Below are 25,651 nucleotides of genomic sequence, written 5' to 3' on the forward strand. Positions count from 1 at the left end.
CTTATATTTTAGGTCGAAGATATCGTCGTATTTTGGAAATAAGCTAAAAAACCAATTGTTGAGTATAGTGCGGTTAATGGGTGGTTATTTTTACATGTTGATGTTTTTGTTACATTTTAAAATGTTTGCATTGTTCTATTAATTAAATAAAATTAATAGTAATATGACATTGTTTATCAAGATTTGGGGGAAGCTTCATTATTCAGTAATTTTTCATCCTGTTAATTACTCTACAGAACAATGACATATTTATTTTGTTCTAAAACAGAACGATATAAACGTTGGCACCAACAGGACATCAAATCGGACGCCACAATTCGTCATAACTAGACAGCATCGTATGACTTGGTCCCGTTAGACTTTTTCTACTAGAATTTTCTGAAGTCGTTATTTTTATAGAACACTAAAAATTATACCATATACAATGGACCTTTGCAAACTAAAAAGAAATTTGTTAAAATCTGACAAACAGCACGTCTCATTATAGATCAACATCGGCCCACCTTTAGTGAAATACTCTGTAATAGAGCTCTAATAGAAATATTATGGATCAAGATTGTTTATGATAATATCAAGATTTCATAATACGTTCTCTACATCTTTTTTTGTTGTGTTGTTAAGTACCCCCCGATGTCGTGTCATCATATTCAAAGCAGCTCTATTTAGAAAACCTTCGGTTTTTTTAGCACTTATTTACATTATATTTTCAAGTATGTATTTGTAGTTTGTATTTTGAAAAATATAAAAGTATAATGAATGAAATAAATGTACCAAAACTATATTTTTCACTACTAATAAATGATCTACAACTCACACGAAAATTACTTAAAATGGTATGGCAATACGATATTTTATATCATCTCAGGTACATACTAAATTCAGTTCGAGCCTAGCAATACGATTAACAAAAGCTGAAAGGCAACAAAAGAACTCTTATTTCTCCGAAAGACTGGTTTCTAGGAATGCAAGAATTCATTAAACCACACCAAACCTACCTGACTACCTTGAAACCATCAAGATTTTCTGAAACATCAACGAAACTGTTGTATTCTTACTTATAATAATTTCTTTCAAATTCTTTACAACAAATGTTTGAGGGGATGGAGAAATGGAGAAATTTCATTAAATTAATAAATATTCATTAAATTATTAAATTAACTATTAACTATTAAATTAACCTACTAAAATGTTATTATTTTAAAATGAAACTATCGAACAAATAGTATGGCCTATAAATTAATTTTAAAGGATTTACATTAGATGGTGTTATTGTTATTAAATCGTATCAGATACTGAATTGGTACCGAGTTTTTGAGGAAAAAACAGCTGAAGGTCATTGAATACTATTTGAAGTTTGTGGCAACCATGCTTCATCAATCTTAACATATGAATACAGGTTTCGATGTTTTAATTTTGAGACCTAAGAAAAAGTTAAAACGGGAAGCGCTATCTCACCAACCGTGTTCTACAGACCTTGCTCGTTTTGTAGATATCAAAGAATCGGCAGATTTGCGGATAACCTCAAGAGATATAACGTTTTCTGAAAGATGGGAATAAGTAGCGGCTATCATCGATGGACAATACGTTGAAAATACATTGTACGGCTTTTTCACGATAAAGCTTCAAATAAAAATCCTTCAAAACTAATACTTAGGTCTAATGATAATAATTAAAATTAACAAAAGGACGTTCGAAACAAGAAGAACATTTTCTTTAACTGTTCGATTGTTGTTCTTAGTCCAAAACAAATACTTCCGTAAGCAGGGGCGAGGGCGGGGGAGACATATTTTTGAAAATCTTTCGGTGAACCTGATAAATTAATAGTAAACATTTGCCGAGAATTTGGTTATAAATCAAAACACCAGCTGGGCCCTTGAAATCAGTAACGCAAACAATTTGGAAGTTGCTCCCTAGTGCGGCGCGTCAGGAACGGTTGCTTATAATAAGGTCATTCCGATCTTGTAATCGACGTTGCTGTTTGGATGGAGTTGATGTAAATTACCAACCGAAACACGTACCCGTATAACGACTGTTACTTTTTCAATTTTAGTCCTCCGTTGGTTTTAATAGCTCGATATTAAAACGAAAAATTAGTACTGTACTTTTACTATTTTGATATCGACGTTTCTACATCGATACTGTGAAATGTACGCTCTCAAATATAATCAGTTTTTATCAGCAGTATCAACTATAGTCCTAGATTAATTTTATCAATGAATCCGGATCAAAATATTAGATGAAATAATCTATATATTAATCGGCTTAGCGAGAATTTTGAATCCTTTTTTTAGGAAAACGGGGGCACCTGAACGGGACAATTTTTAGGCCTAAAATTTTTGTGTAACACGCATGTTTCTGCATCGATACCGTGAATTGTACGCTCTCAAATATAATCAGTTTTATCAGCAGTAGTAACTATAGTCCTAGATTAATTTAATCAATGAATTCTGATCAAAATAATAGATGAAATAATCTATATAATAATCGGCTTAGCGAGAATTTTGACTTGAGTGTTAACTATAGTCCTAGATAAATTAAATCAATGAATTCGGATCAAAATAATAGATAAAATAATCTATATATTAATCGGCTTAGTGAGAATTTTGAATCCTTTTTTTAGGAAAACGGGGGCAACTAGACGGGACAAATTTGACACGATTAAAGCTTATATAGAGGAAGAACTTTTAGGCTTAATATTTTTGTTTAATATGCGCTACAAATAAATATATTCTTATAAAAAGAAAAACACCTAAATCAACCAGGAATAGCCGTCAGATCAGTGACACAAAATATATAAACAAAGCTAGCGGGTGTGGGCTAAGAATTTAGTTCGCGAAATAATAATGAACTAAGCTTGAACTTTGCAGGGGCTAAAGGTTTTTTTCAAAAAGTTTATAAAACAAAATAAAGTACAGTGTCTATTAAAAGTATGTGTGTTTGTTTTTACATATGAAACAATATTAAGACGAAAGGGGAATGGTTAAAACATTTAAGGGAGTTATTTCGTTTTAAGTAGTGTTTTGTCTCACTTTCGGTTATTCCAGTATTGTTTTAATTATTAAAGAGCTATGACAAGTTTGGATAAAAAACGATTAAGAAGAGAGTAGTCGTGTAAAGTTATATATTAAATTATTTGCATAAATAACAAATTTATGTGCACGCTTTATGGGAAGGTATATCCATCTGTTAATTAGTTATTAAATTTAGATAAAAAATTATTCTTTTAATCAGCGTGGTGTATTTATTACTTTTTTTATATATATATTTTATGTCAGAAATACTGATAAAATATAAATATTACATGAATACCTAAATGAAGTAATGAAAATATGCAGGGGTTAATATAAAACTAACTAAATAATTTGCGTGGATGGAAGGAACACTTAGAACAATTAGTAGAAATTATAAATTATTAACAGTAAATTTTTAAAGCACTTAAAAATATTAAATGCATTTAATGATTAAGGCATCAATATATGTGACTATATAACATTTTATTCTTTGAAGCTTGTATCAATTATTTTGATTATTTACTTTATAGGCCTGTGTTTTGGAAAATCAATAGTTAATTTAATTATTGTAAATCCATTTATATAACATACATTTCCAAATTGTGAAAATTAAATTACCTAATTTTGTTCATGATTACTTTAATATACATGTTACAGTTAAATATCAATCTCAAAATTGATTTCATTCATATATTCCATACTTATATTTATAATATAAAAGTAACGAAAGGTCATGTATACTTATATTTGATTCTTTGAAGTTATTTCAGTTCTGAAAATAATCGTACTTAGGATACTTTGTTAAAATGTCCAGTGGGGTAGTAATTTACATTTAGTAATACTTTGTTAATTATAGAAAGTTAATGGAAATTAGATTTACTGACGTACAATTTTAAAATTCGTAGTGTTGGAGTGTTAGTTCTTGAGATAGTTTGGATATTAATTTATTGTTTATTTATTATTTTAATTAATGTTATATATTACGATCAGAAAAGTAAATTATATTGAAAATACTGTGAAAACTAAAATTTTAGTAACATATCGTGTTAAAATTAATCATTTTACTCTATTAAGAGAGAAATAGTATTAATTTAATACATTGTGATCGTTTTTCGACCACAGAGTGATCACTAGTTCGTTTGTAATGTTTTATCTATCATAATACACATAAATTATCAGGAATTGTATTAAATGCTAAATAAAATACTGCAGAAGCTCGTTAATGTGAACTAATTGAAAGCAGGCATAATTCACTTTATCGAAAGTGATTTATGTGATTTAAATAATAAAATTTTAATACAAATAAAACTATTTATGACAAACTAAATAAATTTTTCTACCGCGATAACTATTTTTAATTAGAAAAATAATCCGCAATTTTTGGTCTGCCTTACTTGGCGATTGGCACTGTCCTCCTACAGGTGTGCCCGTAATTCAAAGAACTAAAATATGTGTGTGTGATACTTCTTTTCTTCCCGTGAATCACAATCCATTTCTTCCTTCTTATTGTCATTCATCTGCTCATCTTGGTTTTATAAATTAATATCAGCTGGAGTACAAGTAATATTGGGATTCACCATATTCAACGAGTTAACAACATCCAAGGATATATTCGATTCCAATTGTTCCTTAATTACACTTAAGACAATATACTCATCTTCATCATTGGTAGAAATGAATTCAACATTTATGAATATTTTCCTGATTAAGAATATTCCAGGCCATATTCGTGTTTAGAATAACTTCTCGTTAATATATGTCTTCAGCATTCTTTGATAGGTCAAATTAAAGTAGCAACTTTCGGTAGAATAGTATGCTAAGTCTGAATAAGAACATAATAGTTCTGGTGTATTGGTTGGACTAATGAAATTTCGTTGGGTGGCAAACACATGAGAAAAATTGACACATTATCGTTCCTCACTAGCTGTTCTGGAGGATGAATAGGTGCACTACCAAACAATAACCAGTAACCACAAGGTTCTGTTTTATTTAAAAAAGTCTTACTTCGAAATTACATATATACGTATCTTTAAATTATGAACAGAACATTTGCGAATACAAAATCATTGTCGCACCCGAGGAATAATGCGCTTATGAAACCACTAGAGGAGTACTCTGCTTGTAAAAATATCTGATCCAAATAACTTTTGAGTGATAATCGAAAAGTATATTGAGAATTTTAAAATGAACGCTTCTATAAGCCAGAAACGTTATTCTTTGTTTTCGCGCCTTCCAAATTTGTTCTACTCTACATCATTAATTATTTCATACATTTTTCTCTGGATGATTATTTTGATTGTGCTGATAAATTCTCTATATTTTTTAATATATATATATATATATATATATATATATATATATATATATATATATAAACTCTACCATACTTCCTCATGCAATCTCAGGTATGCAAAGGGGCGTCGAATAGGTTGAGAAAAGGGGTAAGTTAAAATGAATTAATTATTGAATCAATAGGATAGAGGGCGAAAAGTGATTTGTAACGGTGGTGGCCGCTGGGGCTTTCTACATATTTCACGTGTAGGTCTTATTGTGGGCAGACCTGGTTTAATAGAAAATTAAACTAACGCAAAACAGTGGTTAGTCTCGGCAATCCAATATTTCAATTGTTTTGTGGTTTGGGGCGTGTTTTCGTGGGAGAGTTAGAAGAGATTAGTGGACCGTTATGGCTTAGGACAATTTTATGTTCACCGCTAATCACACTATTTCTATACATTAGCTTTAATACTTGTTTTATATATAAAGCAAAAATAAATATAAACCATATTAAATTATATGTGATTTTAGATTATTTCCAATTAGCAATAATAAAAGCAAATGATATATTAGGTGTTAGCATGTATTCTGATATTTTTTTAGTTTAAAAAGGAATTTTTTAATAACCTTTTCGTACCTGTTAAAACAATTTGATGCCATGTACCAACCTAGCCATGCGCAACGGTCTCCACAAGTGCTGATTAAAATGCGCTATATCTATAAAGAGTGTACTGTGTGCAACTGAACTCTTCAGGCAACAGGATGATTTTTGCTTTTTTTTACTCGCTATTGTTGGCCTTTTTACAATAAGATATTGTTCCATTTGTTCAATCACACATGCATTTTGATAGCCAATCAGCAACGATATTAAAACAGAAGCCTTTTTTCCTCGATTGTAAACTTTAACATACCACGTAAAATCTGCAAATAATTCATTCATCAACTACTACGGTGTCTGAAAATTATTTGTCCTGAATATCAGTCCAATAAGTCTTGCTATCAATATCTCGAACCTCTTTGGTCGTAGTTTTTTAAATATAACATAAAAATCATCACTTTTTAAATCTTTGAAATCAAAATCGATAATTGTAATACAACGAAGTAGCTTCATCGTAAGTTTATAATTATATTTGATGGGATTTGGTAGCTGATTTCTTCAAATAAAACAACCAAAGTAACGAATGTTAAAAATTCTATTTTGACTAGTTTAGTCAGGTCTAGATTGTGAATTCTAGTCCGAATAACTTCACGATACCAAATGGTTATTTTATGTTGATAAATATTGGAACTTCAACTTCAATCTTAAATGTCCATCAAAGGATTTTCACCAATATATAAAGCCCGACAAAAATATATTAACCACCTATTATATATCGTAAAAAAGCCCCTGAGGCTAAAAAATATGACTTCTAAACGATAATTAAACATCAATAATGAATATCATTGTAGCTCGAAAAATTATAAAGAAAACGAATAGAACATTTTCACTTTTAATAATTTATAACATGAAGTTTTTAAATGTCGAAAATTAGTTATATAAATTACTACTTTTAATGAAACTGTAAATAAAAGGAGCCACCAATAATAAATAAAACAACAAGAATTATTAGAACTAAAGAATTAAAACACATTCAAAAATATACGGTTCGAATGAATAACTCAAGATTAACAATGAAGTTATCCAGTATCGTGACAATGGCGTATTTCTTTTAGCATCAAAGTAATGTTTAATAATAAAGTGGTATATATTTACTTGTCTAAAAAAGTTCTATAAACTATATATGTAAACGCGACGTAATAAAGATTTGTAAAAAATAGTACAGCAATTTAGGCAAAACAACCATATACAAGCGACGTAATTTCTCTGCTAGTATCTGGCGGAGAGTAATTTCCATAAAGACCGAAGAAAAACCAATAACGAGAAATCAAAAATGAAATATCTCTAGACAAAGCGCATTTTCACAAGTTTATGGAGAGATGGCACGCCATTTTTCTTATTTTCAATAGAATTTAATCAAAATTGATGTTATCGAAGGAGGCGAAACGACGATGGGTCGGTAGGCCCATCGTCTGGGGAACTACCTTGAACGTTCTCGTCGATTTTATTAATGCTCTATGGCAATTCACGTCAATATTCGGAACTGATAGAAAAGCCGGCCCTTTTCAATATTTACTTTTATCGGAAATGGATATTTGTCATGTTACTTGCAAGGCTTTCATAAAAAAGAAACTTTGTACCAGGACGTTCATTTGTTTGCATTTTGAGATAACATACATGTTGGTAAATTATTTATATTATAAGACAATAAGTTATTGACATCAGACAAATAAGTACCAATCACATTTCAAGATTAACTGAGAATGTTTGCACAATTTACCGTAAATATAACACAATAACAACATTTTGATTAGGGAAAATGTGGGATAGATGCCAACCATTTTGAAATGAGTGATTAACATACAGAAGACAAACAATTTAATAATCCTATAGTTACTTTAGTGTTGGTTTATATACTTATTAAAGAAGAAAATAATCAGGACAATTTAATATTATTGCCGGCTTGGTGGCGCAGTGGTAAAGGCGATGGGACGGTCCTCCTACTGTTGCGATAGCCGCGGGTTCGAATCCTGCTGGGGCATGGTCGAAAATTTATGTTTGTAATTGTTTAAAATTTGTGAATGTTCTAGGCAAGAGTGTAAAATCCGACAAGGAAAATGATCCCAGTCACGCCAGTAACCAGGCTGGGTAAGACCGGATGTCTTCTGGGATGATTTCAAAGTTGGTCACTCGCCAGTCGGTAGGCTTAATGCTGAGGACCGTGGTTCGGAGCCCACGTTAAACTTTAGGCCCAGTCCAGATAAACCCATAGTTGGTAAAAGGAGACTTTAAAATATATATAAAAAAAATTAGTATTATTTGTTTTATTTTTATATTTGTAAACAAAATAAAAAAATCCTTATACGGGGGTAGTTGACGACTGCATTGGTTAAAAGCCGCAATGATATTTTGACTGGTGGGATAGTTGCCCTGAGAGAATGATTATGAATATTCTGAGTCTCTTAATTTTAATCGATATTAACGAAATGGGAAAATAAAAAAAATTATAAAAATAATCAAATATTTTTCAGATGGCACAATCATATTTGGTACTTACTTTAGACACACTTTTATTATCAGAATCATAATTAACAATTATCACAAATTCTCATTCAGCTCCCTATTCGTTATTATCTATTTTGCACATTGTATTATTTTTATCGTTACACAATAATAGTTTTTATAAGGTATCTAATTTAAAGTACAGTAATTTCTTATTTTTAGGAAATGTTTTAACTATAATCAAAGTCAGCTAGATGGTGCAATCATTTTTGGTACTAATCTCAAATAGGTATTGTCTTAAAACTAATCCACAAAACACGCAGGAATTAAAAGTGTATCTCCCATATATAACCTGTGAACAAGTTTAGCATTAATTTGCCACCAGAGGGCGCGACTGACAATTTGAATAGAGGGAAATTTAAAATATTTTATTAATAAAAATGCAATATAAGCTTAAATATATATTTTATTTAAATATATGTAAAATTTACATTACAATTATATCAAAGGAAAATTCTTAGAATTTTCTATGTTTAATGACAATATATTAAAACGTAATATAACAGATTTAACACAAAACTTATACTTTTAAATGTACAAAATTTAATAAACTATAGAATATGAATCATTTTATATTACCTTAAGTATAACTGCCAAATGTAGAGTACTATTGATTTTGAAATGTTTTTTAAATATTTTCTTTGCCAAATATTTATTGTAAGTAGATAATTGTCAAAGATATCATTTACCAACAAAGTAAAAAAAGCCTCTGGCTTTGTCAAATTACATCTATCATACTACCTTTAATAACTTCATCGTTCAACTCACATTTCCTAACATATTTGGATCAATGTTTTCTTCTATGCCATAGCTAAAATGGAGGCTTATTATATTTTACAAATCAGTTACATATTTGAAATGGTACTACATCCTGGGACGCAACACTGGAGATGTCTTAAGATTTAAACAAATCATTTTAACTAAAAAAGAACCATAAAAACACAGTTAACAAAATAAGAATATTTAACACATAAGTTCATAAGTTTTTTAAGTTTGCTTTGTCAGCAATGAAAGAGACGCTTTCAGCAAAAGCTTTGTCAAAAAAAAATTAAACCGAAATTTTTTGTACATAAATCAAATTGTTTCTATAGGAAGTATAGAACTACCAAAAAAATCCAAAATATCCAGTAAATTTTTGATTATTTCCACCAAATATAAACATACGTACACTACGCCTTCTTATTTTTTAGAATAGGCTTCGAAAGCAGAAAGTGTCAAATTTCAGCTTTGCTACCGAATTTATACCTCGAGCCACCTGGCGGCAAATTAAATAACTAAAACACTGAATCGCGTGCGTACATTTAAGATATCGTTCTAAATTCTCCATATTTTGTGAACTAATCACAATCCCTTTCCAGCTTATTTCTTGTTTCTTTTTTCGTTTTTTTTTCTGGTTATATTAATTTTTATATTTAATAGATATTTTGTTTTGGTGCGCAATTTTAAAAGTTGTCATTTGTTACAATAATCACCGTACATTGTGCACGTTTTCTGCAGCCATTTTTTACACATGAGGCATTGAATCCAATCTACTTTAGATTTTGGTTCTTCAAAATCTTCTAAACTTTCTACACATTCATTTTCCCCGATCTGGGATGAGTCTGACTTTAAAAGAGTTTCATCTCTTTGATTGAAAAGTTGACCTATTTATTTTGTTTCCTGAGTTGTTGTATATAAATGCCTCAAGGGCATATATACTCACAAAAACTGGGACATCTATCCTTTATCGTGGTGATAGACGCCGCAATTTTTTTTTGATATATATATATAGGTAAAAAGACATATAAGTACTAGCTTTATAATATCAAAAATTCCGGGCGCATAAAAGTTGTTATAGACCTAAATCCAATACACGGCCTTGGCTAGTAAAGGGTCGGGGTAAGCTTACAAAACACAAAACACTGCGAACTTCGTTTCCGTACAAGTCGCTATATAATTACTTCGGCATCTATCCTAGTATGGCATCTATCCTACATTTAAAACATTTATTCATACTAAAACAAGACTAAGTAATAACATTTAGTATTAGCTATAGACAATGTTTAAATAACAAACTGATGCGGTTGCTAGAATTTTATCTAATTCCATGTAATATTATATCTCGTTGATACGCTGTGAGAAAGTGTTATTGAAGGCCAAGAAAGAAGCGGTCTTGGTTTAATTGGTGCTCAAAACAACATGAATTCCGTCTCTAATAAAACGTACATCAATAGAATTTATTTTTAATATATATTTTACATTGATATAACTCAGTTCATTGGGAAAAGGTTTCAAATATGTATAAAATGAGCAGAAAAAAAGTAACTAATAAAAAATATTTTTAGCCAACAAATTGAAGGGACTTCAATAAGTTAATAAGGAATTCACTAAAAAACAAAAAATAATCAAACTTAGGTTTTTTACACAAAAAAGGTTGTTGATCTCCGTGCCGGGAATCGAACCCACGACCTCCGTTTGGAAGCTAAACGCTCTAACCATTACATAGTAGAAGCAGTAGTACAATATAAACAATATTTCTACGAGGTCTTATATACTTCATTAATATCGTTGCTTAGTGATTAAAAAGCAAACTGAATAGCTTTTGCACTTAACGACTTCCAATTTTCCGCCGCACCAGCTCAGCGATAACATTACACCCAAATATCTGATTATTTTAGATTAAAAATATGTGAAAACTTTATAGGTACTTTTGAAATTTGAGCATTTCCCTTGATTTCCCGCCTTTCCCCCAAACAGATCCTGATTTGGTTACAACGGGACCACCTCGGAAAGGCCCTCTTTCGAATAAAAAAATGATTTTGAAAATCGGCCCACAATTGACGGAGAAATCGGCGAATATACGTTAAAAAATATATATAATAAACACAGGCGAACATAAAACCTTGTCCTTTATCGAACTCGGTTAATAATTGTAGCTACAACAACGTATTCTTCACAATTCTTGCCGCGTGTTAGCAGAGCACTATCATGCAAATAGATGACTTTGCGTCTGTTACTGACGATTGTTGCTATATTTTTGCTTCAATATGTCCTTCAATTTGTTCAAATCACATTGGTAGATATCAGTTTTATTTCATTTTAGTAATGGTAATACACTACAACTTGCCAGTCCCGTCATATGTACAGCAAGACATTATGGCCATGAATATTCTACTTCTGTGTCAATGTGGTAGCTGCCCTGCACTAATTTATGACTTTTTGGGCTTGGGATTATTATAGTAAATGAACTAAAAGTCTTAATTTTTCGTGGCAAACAATAAAACTGCAACATTGAAATGTCGATATGAATTTTGCCGTCTCGTATTAACGTCCGGAAACAGCTGATTCATCGACTGCTAAGATATTTGAGAGATTGAGCAGGATTTTCTACCATTAAGTCTTGTAATTCATCCAAGCCGTTCCTTCTAAATCAATGAAACCAAAACGAACATGCAAGCATGTAACTGTACAATGGCAATATATTTTATTTCATTAAATTCATATTTACAATATATTTCATTTCAAAGCAATTTCAATCATGCTGAGTAACATTTAGTAACAAAATTCCCATTCACTTTGAGTTGACGTCGGAAACAATCTAAACTTCGGTTACCTTCCAGTTTCTCTTATAAACAACATTCCTCAATAAAAGATCAGTTTGTACGAAGAACACTTTTGAAGTATTAGAAGAGTCAAAAACCAGAGGCAGTTATATTTGAAAAATAAAGCAGACTTTTAAAAAAATCGTGGTTTCATTGGTCTCTTTTTGTGATGAATAGGTGAGAATAGGTACGTTGTTTCGATGGAAATTAGTTATTTTCTCCTGTAAACCGTGTACTCTTTTACGAATTTCTTCATCGAATTGGACCAAAAAGTTACAGTATAAAGATTAATGATATACGGAGTGAAGTAAATCACCCTTTTTTCGTTTATTTCAATTTGCTAAAATTGACCTATCTTTTGCGACGCTAAAAGGACAGCCGAACCTTCTCCGATGCGGATTCACGGAATTAGAATTGTAAATAGTGTCGAGCTGAGTCGGCCGACAACAAAAACGACAATTTCAGAGCGACATTTAATTGAAACCGTGGCCATTTAACGTTTTAGAAAGCAGTCGTGCCAAGGCTCTGGCGTTTGCATTTACACACAAACTAGTTTTTAATTTTTATTTAATGTTTAGGCCCCACTACGGTCATTTAGCCGAGAATATTTAGCTTAATTCGTACTTAATATGTAACATTATTCATCAAATTTTATATCCAGATTTTTTAAATTATTATCACCAGGCTTCATCTATTAAAAATGACGATTTCAGAACATTAGTTTACCTACATGTTTTATCATCTGACATACGATTAGATTTACAGGTATTAAATTGGTATGATATAAACAATTACCACATGAAATGTTAACGTTTTAATTTGTCCACATTACTATAATATCCACCAGCAATCAATACTGGCTCGACCACAAATAACCCGATATTAATGAAGCTTAAACTAATATTAACTCAGAACTGTATCAATAATTCGTGGCTTATATGAGTCCCATTGTTGACGTTAAAATTTAAATGAGCCAGCCCTATTCACCCACTTATCAAACAATAGATGTATTTATATTAAAAGGAAAAAGAGCATAGAGAACTATAGATGCATTTGGGTTTTCGTTGCCTTTGTTTAAGTATTCTCTATTTACCTTCACTTCTTTTGGAAGTACTTTATCCAATATGTATTCATTTCTTGCTGTAATAACATGTACTATATTCAGTAAATTCAATTATATTGATTAAGAATACATGTATATTATTCAATTGTACATTTCTGTGGAAATATAATTAAATTTTGCATATTAATATCATAAATTATGACGATATAATCAAATTATCACAGACTTATAATACGGGTAAATGCAAAGGAGAAACGGACTAGAGCAAGAAAGTAAAGTAACTAACAATGTGCTGACCTAGGATGTATTATATTCAGTAAATTCAATTACATTCATTAAGAATACATGTATATTATTCAATTGTAAATTTCTGTGGAAATATAATTAAATTTTGCATATTAATATCATAAATTATGACGATATAACCAAATTATCACAGACTTATAATACGGGTAAATGCAAAGGAGAAACGGACTAGAGCAAGAAAGTAAAGTAACTAACAATGTGCTGACCTAGGATGTATTATATTCAGTAAATTCAATTACATTCATTAACAATACATGTATTTTATTCAATTGTAAATTTCTGTGGAAACCTAATTAAATTTTGCAGGTTAATATTATAAATTATAAATTATGATTATATAAAGATATAATAAAATTATCACAGACTTATAATACGGGTAAATGCAAAGGAAAAATGGACTAGAGCAATAAAATAAAGTAACTAACAATGTGCTGACCTAGGATCAGCATTTTTATGGAAAATTTACAATATATATAAATCCTAACCTTGATATCAAATAAATAGTATCGATAACTTTACAAAGGTTTCGCTATCTCTCACTGATATTTCTCGTATTGGCCTTTAGTTTAAGTGGTCTTATAGTCGGGACTTCATTTAATCTAATTAATGCTTTTGATCCGTACAATTACCATCTCGTACTAATGACTACGATGTTATGTTCTCTCAAAATCGTTACAGTTTGTTTGTTTTCGGGATTGACGCAACTACTTCGGCTTTCTCTCACATTGTTTTCGGTGAGTGTTTAACAATAATTCTACGAATGGGGTTAATATGGTGAAAGCTGATACTCATCTATATTGATTTTTTTTCATGAGGTTTTACTGCGGAAAAAGTCATTATACGAAAGTAGTACCGGAAATAACAAAGACTATTTTATTTTATGTATATATCTTATTAATATATCGCTGATATTCCAAGATATATGCGTATGGTTGCCAAAAGTTGTAGTTAATCTATGTATATATATATATATATATATATATATATATATATATATATATATATAACTATCAATTAGTTGTAGTAATTGTAGTTAATTAAAGTTCCCTAGTCATAAACTATCAGAATCACAAAGACTATTAAAAAAACATTCATTCTTTAAAACACCCATAACCCATGGGTTTCAGGTACTAGCATTGCAACTCACGGTATAAGACCACCAAAAGCGAATTTGGAAATTGTCTATTGGAATTTGGATAAAAGGTTACAATTCAGGGTGTAGGGCCAATAAGGTAGAGCGCGGTACCTCAGCAGTAGGAAAAGTATTGGAAATTGAAGTCATCAGAACAAAAAAGTTCATGACTGTCAGGAGAAGAATCGTTATTAGTTTACCACCGGTGACGTCAACAAAACAGTGGTCTAAACCCACGATATTAATAATTCGTTATCGACAGCAATAATTAGATATTGCGGTCTTAAATTGGTTCCTTTAGAACTGGAACATCAATACTATACTCCAGTAATTCAGTACCCTCTTGATATCTAATGAATTCCTTGTCACTTCTAGTTTTGCATCTGCCATAAATATATATAAACGAACTTAATGAACATTTGAAAGGAACTTTTACAGAATGAACAAACCAAAACATCCCAACGATGTCGTATTCAAAGGTTAATATTTAAATTGTTGATACCTTAAGATTGGGCTGTTTAATCAATGAAACTGTTTTATCTCAATCAATGTAAATATATTTAGTTCAGCCAATATATAATGAAATGTAAATAACATTGTGTCAATTATTTTTCGATATTGAGTCAGCTAAATCTACATAGATTTATAAACATAGTGTTGGAAACTGAACATAAGGAATGTTTAGTATTTTTAAATCTTTATCGTCTTTTGGATATCGATTTTCAGTTATTTTTAACATAGAACCAACAACATCCCAAACAGTTTAAAAATATTTTATTTTATATCGCATTCATATATTGATATATTGGAAAAAAATTAACGTTTATTGTTTTAAAATATTTGTCGCCTATTAAGTATCGATTTGCAGCTGTTTGTGCACACAATCCTCAGTGATTTAAAAATATTTTCAATAGGGCCATGTCGATTGTCTACATTTCTTGTTCATTTTGAAAATTGCTTTCCAGTATTACTAATAAACTGGAAATCGTACAATTATTAGGTTGATAAGTTGTCAGAATAAAACCTAAATCGAAATTGCTGTAAAAATATTAAAGTTAAAGCTAGCAACAATAACTTCCAATAAAAGCGAGACACAAAAGCAGCATATCATGAAAACTCTCTTATTATCTCTTAATACAAAAACAACATTCAATCGACGTAAAGGCATAGAGAGGAGGTGAGAAAGAATTTGAAGGGAAAAAGACACCAGAACCAGATAAAACTGTTTAGGAATTCAGCACGTTTACTTTGAAATGGTGGCCGTAAACGCTTTATTTCAGCTGGCAATTGCGGCATTGGTCGTCGGTCATCGCGTTCCAAGAATCTCATCGCAAAAATTTCTCATTATAGCTAACCGTAAAAACAATGACTGGCGCTAATTTTCTTTATTGTAAGCTAACGAACAAAGCGGATGACTTTTTTGCAGGATAAATATCGAACGATAAAAATGAAGAGGCAGAAGCACAGACGGACAAAAAATGGTAAGAATGGATGATCGATGAAGGATTACTATGAACAGATTTACCAGAAATGAAGGATATAATTGTTCCCTGCAAGCAGCAATCCATATCCAACTTCAAAACGTCAAGATAGAACAAGTAAATTAATTTAAATAACCGGGAGCATACGTTTGAGCGAACGTAATCAAGAGTGAGAAGAGTAACACAGAGCCAAAAAAAACTTCAATATAGGACCATTAAAAGATTATACACAGAAGAGATAACTTAGCTGATGACGCCCCTTACAGCATATGGAAAAGCCAAGACAGTTTAAGAAAGTCCTAGGAAGTACGAATAGAAAGAAGAAAGATCATAGGCCAACCTATGTAAACTTGGGACAAAGATATCAGGGAGATAACTGCAGAACAGAGGAAAAACCCTGGTAAATAGAGAAATATTGAGTAGAAGCAATAAATAATGAGCCTGCCTCATTAATATAACTAACCTTCTCTGTTCTAACCTAAAATATATATTTTATGATTATTATGTAAGTGATATCATAATTAGTTTTATTAATCTTTCAAGTTCAAATAGCAAAACGTATTTTTTTTAGTTATTTTCGTATATAAGTCATAAGATTTCGTAAGAACATCTAGTCTATTTCCAAGCAAAATAGGGAAGAAGGTCGTATCCAAAATAACTATTATATATTCCTAGCCAGGTAGGTGCCTCTTTCATACCTGTTAAACCCTCATCAATTAACCGCTGTCGGCTGTATCGCAAAAGACTCCAAAGTATGTCCTTTCAGTAAAAATTTACGACTAAATACCACCCCTCTAAATAGAGGCTTTTCAAAAATACTAAGAAATTGTTATTATAGTTTTATATTTCGATTCAACTAGTCCAAATACCTTAAGCTGAAATGGACGCATGTCTCTCTCTCTTTCTATATATAAATCGAATCTTTCTTAGTTCAAGATTATTAAAACGACTTAAAAAAACCTTAATATAAAAAGCACAGATAGTTGTTAAATTAAACAGTCAATTTTCGTTTAATTTACCAAAATACAACACATAAAAGCGATTGTTCAAGGTTATGCGACAATTTTTATATGCACTTTTTAATACATCCATCCTAAAACAATGTAATTTTAATTAAGTAACAGAAATAAGTCTCATGGAGCATGGAAAATACGACAGTTGACTGGTTTCTTATTTTTAGAGGTTATATTCAGTTATAATGATGTATTATCATGAAGTACTATAATGGATGAGAACTTATATCAAATACATAACTCCCACTTCAAATACATAATTTAAGGGAAACATTGAAATGTACTGTATTTGAAATAGTTGATAATCTTTAAGGGGTATAATAGTAATTTATATTTTCATTAACGGACAATATTTAAAGTTTCGTAAAATCAACCTTGATAATGACAGCACCGATGAAAATATCGGATATGTTTACTTTTAAACGTCCAATCTATGTCTGATATGATACAGAACTTTTTATCTGTAACCCAGAAGATATATCAACGAAAATAAATAAATGTTTATCAAATACAGCTGGAATTGATAGAACAATTATTAAGCGATTTTGAAGTTGTTTTATCGTATATCAACAATTCCATATAACCAACGGGATTGTCAAGGTGGGTGTTGGGGTAAATATATTCTCTTTCGTACAAAATTCTTGAAGCACTAATTATCTAGAAATATTTTACCGACGAAAAGACACCGAATTTCGACGAACGACTTAACATCCAAAAATACATACAAATAAAAACAGGACTACCAGACATTTTCTAAAAATAAAATATCTTCGGCTTTTTAAAGTGAATGTATCAAATATTATGTTTCTATTTTAATTTATTCCAATCAAACATTGACTTAAATACTAAATAATTGTCCTACCACTAAAAAAATCCTGGTCTGGAAAATCGGTATTTTTCTATATTTGAAGAAATATAGGTATATTATTATGGATTTTATCGGTATTTTTGGATGCAAGCATCATTTTGTTTTGTAATAACTTCAACAGTTTCTGGGTTTTTTGATTACTTGATGTCCATTTTTACCCACTATGCACTTTAGAATTCCTAATTATCTCGAAAAGTATATGATTTTGATGCTTTTGCGGCTAACTTCATTGTTTGTTAACTGTATACTGAGGTGATATGACACAGGCGAGTGCTTTGACCATATTTTAAATCTTAAAATAGAAAAGGCAATAAATTTATTTTTAAGAAATTGTAAAGACATTGCAACATTATTTAAAAATATATAATTGCTAATTTCTTAGTACTAAAATTGTTTCTTTTCTTACAAAACATTGATACTAATAGGCAGTGGAAGTGAATCAAAACCTACGAAATCCAACTCATGATCTATATGCATGTAAAGAAACGTACGGAACCTTGTATGAAACTCAAATAATGTTGTAGTTGCTGGAAGATAATCCACACTAAACTGCAAAAATGGTTAAAATAAAACCCTATGTTTCATTATAGCATAAAAATATCCAAGTACAATAAATGCTCAACAACAATGGACTTACTCGGAGGTTAAACAGACCAAAACCCTCTAAAATAATGAGTGCACCAGTGGGAGTACATCCATCAAATGCTAATTAAGTTTAAGTCTGAAATATTGAGATCTGAGCTTTAAAAAAATAAGAAGAAAGAATTAACGATACTTGTAGTTAATAACTAGTTAAGATTTACAAAATGCGATTATCAAAACATTATATATGCTTAATATTGGACCGTGAATGAAAATTAATAAAATCTGTGGTATTTTGATAATTAAATATGGAACTTATTTAACTTTCAGTCACATAACACTGTCAATGATGTTTTTACAGGCAATAAAGTAATGTAAACATTGCAAAGGGATGTTATCTCTTAATAAAACTAAATTTGAAGCTAACTTGGCCTGAATATATCAGATATTTTCAAGTTATTTGATTATTACATATCCTATAAGATGTGATATTGTCATATTTCTTCATATTCACATTCTAGTTACTCACAGTTGCAGCAACTTGGAAAGAGGGTAATTTCACTGAGAACCATTATTTATGGCAGAAATAATATATTTTTATCGCAGATTATATCAGATTTATAACAAAAGTTAAAAGGATGTGATTGAATGTGGCGAAAAGGATGAAAACTTTCTTTACTAGTGACTATAATATAAAGGGAAATTTGAATAATATGAATAACATCCAAGAGCCTTATTGAAAAGCTTTGGTTACAGACATATGATTATTATCATTATTTCTTATAATTATCAAAAATCGAGAGAACCAAGTAACCAGCAAATATATTTTTCTGGGAAACAAGAGAACAATTAATAAAACTCTAAAATTACTATTCGTCATGAATATATTGTCCACGGCTAGTCGCCGAACTACTTATAAACACTTTAATAATTTAACAAACATATTTCCAATTTAGGATTTGACAAATTTAATACGCCCGAAGGCGAAACCAGTCAGTGCGCTTTTTTGCATCTATATCCGCCTTTTTTAGTTCCGATAGTGTAAGTTTTACGATGGGTACATCAGTACAATCTCGTAAAAGTTTAGTTTCGGTGGCACTAGACCATTAACAATATTATCGGCGTGCATTATTACGGTTACACAAGAAATGTTCGCCGTTTTTGTCCGTAATTCTGCCGAGAGCTAACTTCGTCGATAATTTCGTTTAAGCGAAACGCGTCAGCCTGCATAGTTTTATTCCGGTATTTGTCGGTTAACATAAAGTGAACGTCGTTTTAAAGGTGACAAGTCACATGATACTACGCTAGGTAAGTGTAAAAACTTTAAATTAACTGATTTATTTTGAGTATTTTTGGAAAAATATATAATTCTTTTTTTTATCAGTAAGGGCGGTACGATTACTTGATCATTCCGTCAATGGCTTAGTCCTACAAAATAATAACATCTGATTGCATTTGCTTCAGAATAATTAATGTGAGCGTGGACAGAGTTTCAATCCACATAGGTGATGCCATAATGAACAATCCACGTGAAGCATTTTAGGATATATTGATCTCTCTATATGTTTCTTGTAACATTTTCTGAACATCAACTGAAATTTAGCCGAACCTATGCGATAGAGCCTTTATAATATCAAGAAAAGTCACGGCGGACATTTGTACGACGTTATATTCCATGAATCATGGAATGCATGGACTTCGTTTATACCTCATACAGTGAGTTCCCTTCCACAAATTGCTTTTGGTATCCCTAATATTGATCTATGTTCATGTGCAAGTCTGAGTGTATCAAAAAATGATAATATGTCTTGCAGGGAATTGTTACACTCCATAACAAAAGATAAAAGGATGAAAACTTCATTTAATAAGTAACAATTATATGAAGGGAAATCTGAATAATATGCATAACATCCAGTCGACCTTATTGAAAAGCTCTAGTTATAGACATATGATTATTATCATTATTTCTTATAATTATCACATATAGAGAGAAACCAGCAACGTGAGCTTTACCATAAATATAGTAAATAAATCCAGCAAAGATATTTTTCTGAGAAATAAGAGAACATCTCAGTTTTCTTTCTAGGTAACTTATTTATAATTTTATAAACAATGTTATATTGAATTAGACAAATAGCACTAGTGCTTGGAGGTATATATTTTTTAGTCTAAAGATATAGGTCTGTCTATATTTTGCATCTACACCGAAATATATTTCCTGTTATGTCTAGAAACAGATATACCTTGAAATCCTAATATTATTTATTATTATTAGAATGCACTTTTTCACATATCTGATATATCTGAAAGTAACGAAAATAACATGGAACACTCTGTTTTATGAAAACAGATATGAAATGATTCATTTAATTAAAATAGCTTCGTGAGAAATCTCGTTAGAAAAAAGCAGGGCAGATCACACTCAAAATCAAAGAACTGTATTGGTTAGACGGAAGATACTCCCAACTTGACCCAAGCTCAAGAAGATTGGTTTTTCAGTCAATTACAAAGCCTATTTGAACTTATGGGGTGCAAATGTGCTACTATGCTAAAACATCAAACAGACTAGATCTAGGAAGCTATCCAAGATTTTTCCTTAAAACATGATGTAATGTTGTTAAATCACAGCAACGTGGAAGCAAAACAGCTACTGAATAACAGGCAGGAAATCAGAATGAAGCGAACCAAACCACACGAACTTGTATAGTGTATAACAAGTACACAGCCGAACATAGAACATCCTTCTTTTTCGAAGTCGGTTAAAAAGTAATTTAATTTAATTTGAATTTTGAAAATACATACTGAAATATTTATCCTGCACTCGTCTGGATATTTTGATGCAAGTACAACAGTAACAAATCAGTATGTAAATTAAGATTGTATTAAATAGATCTAATGTAGGATGTAATTTAAAGAAAATGTGGACTTACCTGATAAAATGGAGAGAATAACCAAGCAAATCACCTGGCGTTCCATCATGTTAGTCATCGTTACCCAGCACACAGTCCGGTTCGGTAGTATCGGTGGATTTCGTTCGTAAAAATTAGATTATCTCCTTAGTCAAAGAACTATATCCAAATCACACTCAAACTTAAAAACACTCAATTCCAACTCGACTATCCTATCGGTAATTCAAACTCCTATATAAGCGTCATTGTTGTTTGATAACACGGAAAACAAACCAAACACCAAGTCACAATATATAAAAAAAACAAACAAAACCACTCGCGAAAAACAAGTCCTTCCAAGGATCAACGTCGTCGGAGAAACTAGTCTCCTCCAGAGTAAAAGTTTCGTTCGTTATTCGATCGTTTTCGTCGTGCACCGCGTTCTTTCGGAAGGCTGACAGCTTGGGATCCGCACGCTCCGAGAGTCCTTCGCAGAATGCGCGGCAAAATTTTAACAGAATTCCGCCGGAGACCGTTACGGACGGAACTAGCGCCGCCACTCGGTGGTTTGTCGATGCGGCGTCGGTTCATGCTCTAAAGTATACCGACTTTGTACTTGATTCTCACCTGTTTTCGATTGTTTTGTTTACTTGTAACGATACGCTCCATAAAAACGGTAATATGGCTTTTTTAGTTTCGTGTTTAAAATGTATGTTTGTTCGACTAACAATGCGAACCAAACATGATCACGTTCCTCGGTGACGTTGAGAAGGAATGCCAAATAATTGATTTTAGTTACGTTTGATTTTTCTATATTGGTCTGTTTGTAAGTGTATTAGCATTTTTTTATTATTTATTTTTACATTATTACTAGTCGTTGCCGACTAACCTACAATTTGTCTTTACAATAGATGTATAGATGTTTGTCAAATGTAGGTATATATCTCGGAGGACTCAAGGCCCTATCTTAGCCTCTGGTGTAACAATGTTTGTATATTAACACTGCTGTTTTTCTATTAAATGGACCCTACTACACTACATTACACTACACAAGTAATAAGTAATAATAAAATAATCTCTGTAGTAATAATGTTTATGTATTAATTAATGCTGTTAAGTTAAATCCTGTTGTCCTCTTGGGGTGTTTTCCAAAAGTTGTAATACTTATATTGAATATGAAATTGAAAAATGAAATATTGATATTGAAATGAGAATGGAGTCTCTCCTAATGTCTCCTTGTAATTCCCTTGATCTCCTCAGTTACAGTCGGTATCTGAAGGGTTCGGTCTAAGTATTCAGTATTGTAATATCTGGGTGTACTTACAATACTTCCACGACTTTGTTCTGGAAAACTGGTCATCCCCATAATGAAATTCCTTATGTCCATATTAGTATCGATAACTGCTTGTGTAATAACAATTTATTATGTACTAATAATTGCAAATATTTTTCTATTATCTAATACATTTTCCTATAATTTAACCACCAGTTCTTTTCTTTTTTATTCTAGCGTAGTTTTGCATCACAATTCAGTCCGAGGCACTTGGCGTTGTTTCTATATGAAATGAAAGTTTTATTTATTGTTATAGGTGCTTGTGTACAAATTTACATTCGCTAATTTTTATTTTCCAGGTTTGGGTTCAATTATTTATCTTTCCGCCTGTTGTAACTTTCGTGTGGCTTCTTCGCTATTTTCTACGACGGCAAGAATCGCAGTATTATCAGGAAATGTAGCCATAGTGATATTTTTCACTTGCGTTTCCATATCATATGTGTAGAGTAGGTAAAGAATTTCCTTGTGGTACGCCTGCCTTAGCTCCTTTTATATTAACACATTTTAATAAAGATAATTTACTTAGTTACTGTTGATTATTTTCTCTTTCCATGTTTATAGATTTTAATCTAAATGTAAATCAAATTCCTTGATTTACAAATAATAATAATAAGGATGATATATATTATTGTATTACTCATAATCATAGTTTATTTTTTTATTATAGGGCAGTGTTACGTTAGTGCATTAGTGTATCTGAACGTATTTGATATATGTAATTCAATTACATCCTGAAAATGTGATTTGTAATTGCTATTTCAATTACCTGACGTACTTTGTAATTATTATTTTAAATACTTATGTCTTCAAAATACATTTGAACGAAAGTAACTTTATCATGCAATCAAAATCGGCTGAAGTTATAAAATATCGTCTGTCCCACAAGATTGAACTCTCATTACAATTCAATAGCCCAGTTTATGAGAAGTAAATGAAAATAAAATGACATTTTCGGTAAGTTGGGTAAGACTAAATATTTATTGGCTATAAAATTAGAATATTTGCACAATGCAGTTTTAGATGATATTAAGAGCAATAATTGTGACTATGGCAAACATCTGCCTATTTTAATGTATGTACCCGATTAGATCGGTTCCCAATTAAAATATATTTTAGAAATATTTAATAAGCTTTCTAGACTGTTACATGAAATAAAAGGAGCTTTATTAGCGTCATGCTACCAACCTTGGCATAAAATGCATTGATTGCCAGAAAGCATCAGAAAGATAGGAGGCAAAAAATTCAAAATATTGCAATTCATACCTTGGAGGTAAATTACAACTAGCAAGTTACAAAAGTACTGGTAAAGAAGATGATTATTTTATTGTTTTCATAAACAGTAACAGTAGTCAACCACAGACATCAAAAATGGAGTTAATCAGCTTTCTCAATGATAACAGCAAAATGCTTGTCGTCCTTCAATGCTGCCCAAAAAAAATGTGTTTAGACAATATATCAGTTTGTGTTTATCGGGACATGTAGAAAGATTTTCATTAGATTTTGATTTGTATTATATATATATAACTTCTAACTTTTTCTAAATGACAAAATTTTAATTGATTCATAAATGTGCATACCAAGTCAATGCAATTATATAATGCAATAATGCCCAGCAAGTATTGTTAACAAAATACTGATTAAGTTTCTAAGTTATACCAAAAATTTAAGTAATGTTTTAAAAAATCGTGCTATATTTAATTGTTAACTTAATAAATGGAAAAATATTACTAATCATTTGGCGAATCATAATAAAATTCGTATTTATTCATTTTTCTTACATCACTATTTCACAAGGAACATTAAGAATGACTGAAATAATTATAATTAGACACAACGTGTAAAATTTACACTTAAAACCGATGAAGCTACCGCAAAATCAGAAGAAACAGCCTAACATGTGGTCATGGCAATGTGGCAACGCTGCGTCGACGTATAACAAAGAAAGACAGATGAAGTTCAAACAAGCCCAGGTCGGTTGAATTCTTAAAGGTAGAAGGAAGGTAGACATTTTATGGTCATATTTCAGTGGCGTTCTCAAAATTTCTTCTTCAAATTAAAAAAAAATATATATATGCATATATATGTATATATATATTTATTTATATATATATATACATATATATATATATATATATATATATATATGTATATATATATACATATATATATATATATATATATATATATAACATGTACTTCATTTATATATGTATATATATATATATAATATGTATATATATATATATATATATATATTAATATTTGGAAGGTTAACACAGAAAGGTATGCAACAAAACTAAGTGACTAATAGATCACTTAAATGTTGGGGTTGTTGAAGCAGCAAAAAGGGAGCGAGGGTTATTTCTATACGAAAATAATTAATTTTATATTTTGAATCAACAGATATTATACGAACATAAAAATCAATAACAAGTAAATTTTGGGTTTTGTTTATTCTTTACATTATTTTCTATTAATAATGATGGTGAAGTTTCGTAGACTTAAAAAAAATTGAATAAATTCTAAAAATTCTAATTAATGGTTTTATTAATATTTTGATCGATGACCTTTTACCGCCTTTCGGTTAAATTTTAGAACTATAATTCCGCCATGAGGCAGACATTTACTTACAATCAAAATTAATATTTCTAATTGTATATAATGATAACAGACTAAAACTTGTCTGTAAACGTATTTTGTAAAATAGACAAAATGATTCTTAAAAATATTTCTTGTGTTGTTAAAATAATTTAACTATTATTATTAATTAATATTAATTCTTCTACTAGATTATTAAAGTAATCTAGGCCGCTATAAGATTATAAAATGTTAAATTAATGTTAGTGATGCTTGCCAAGTTTTATGAAAGGGAATACCGCTGATGACGGTTTCTCAATTGTTTTGCCCCCAATTAGTATGCCTTGTACACATTTATCTTAATCACATTTCAACAGTACTA

General features: G+C 30.5%; 1 protein-coding gene across 3 annotated transcripts in view; it reads right to left on the reverse strand.

Annotated features, from left to right (window-relative positions):
* ed (hemicentin protein echinoid) overlaps positions 1-21,541 on the reverse strand; it is a 372,013-nt gene extending 350,472 nt beyond the window's left edge. For all 3 annotated transcript variants that reach the window (XM_076409647.1, XM_076409646.1, XM_076409648.1), the window contains exon 1: positions 21,402-21,541. In XM_076409647.1, the coding sequence (XP_076265762.1) occupies positions 21,402-21,459 (58 nt within the window). In that variant the 5' untranslated portion in view covers positions 21,460-21,541. The remainder of the gene's footprint in view (positions 1-21,401) is intronic.
* Positions 21,542-25,651: the final 4,110 nt, after the last annotated feature.

Source organism: Rhynchophorus ferrugineus, unplaced genomic scaffold (genome assembly GCF_030347505.1).
Source record: "Rhynchophorus ferrugineus isolate W39M unplaced genomic scaffold, kcgeb_rfMv2 rfM7, whole genome shotgun sequence".
NCBI lineage: Eukaryota > Metazoa > Arthropoda > Insecta > Coleoptera > Curculionidae > Rhynchophorus > Rhynchophorus ferrugineus.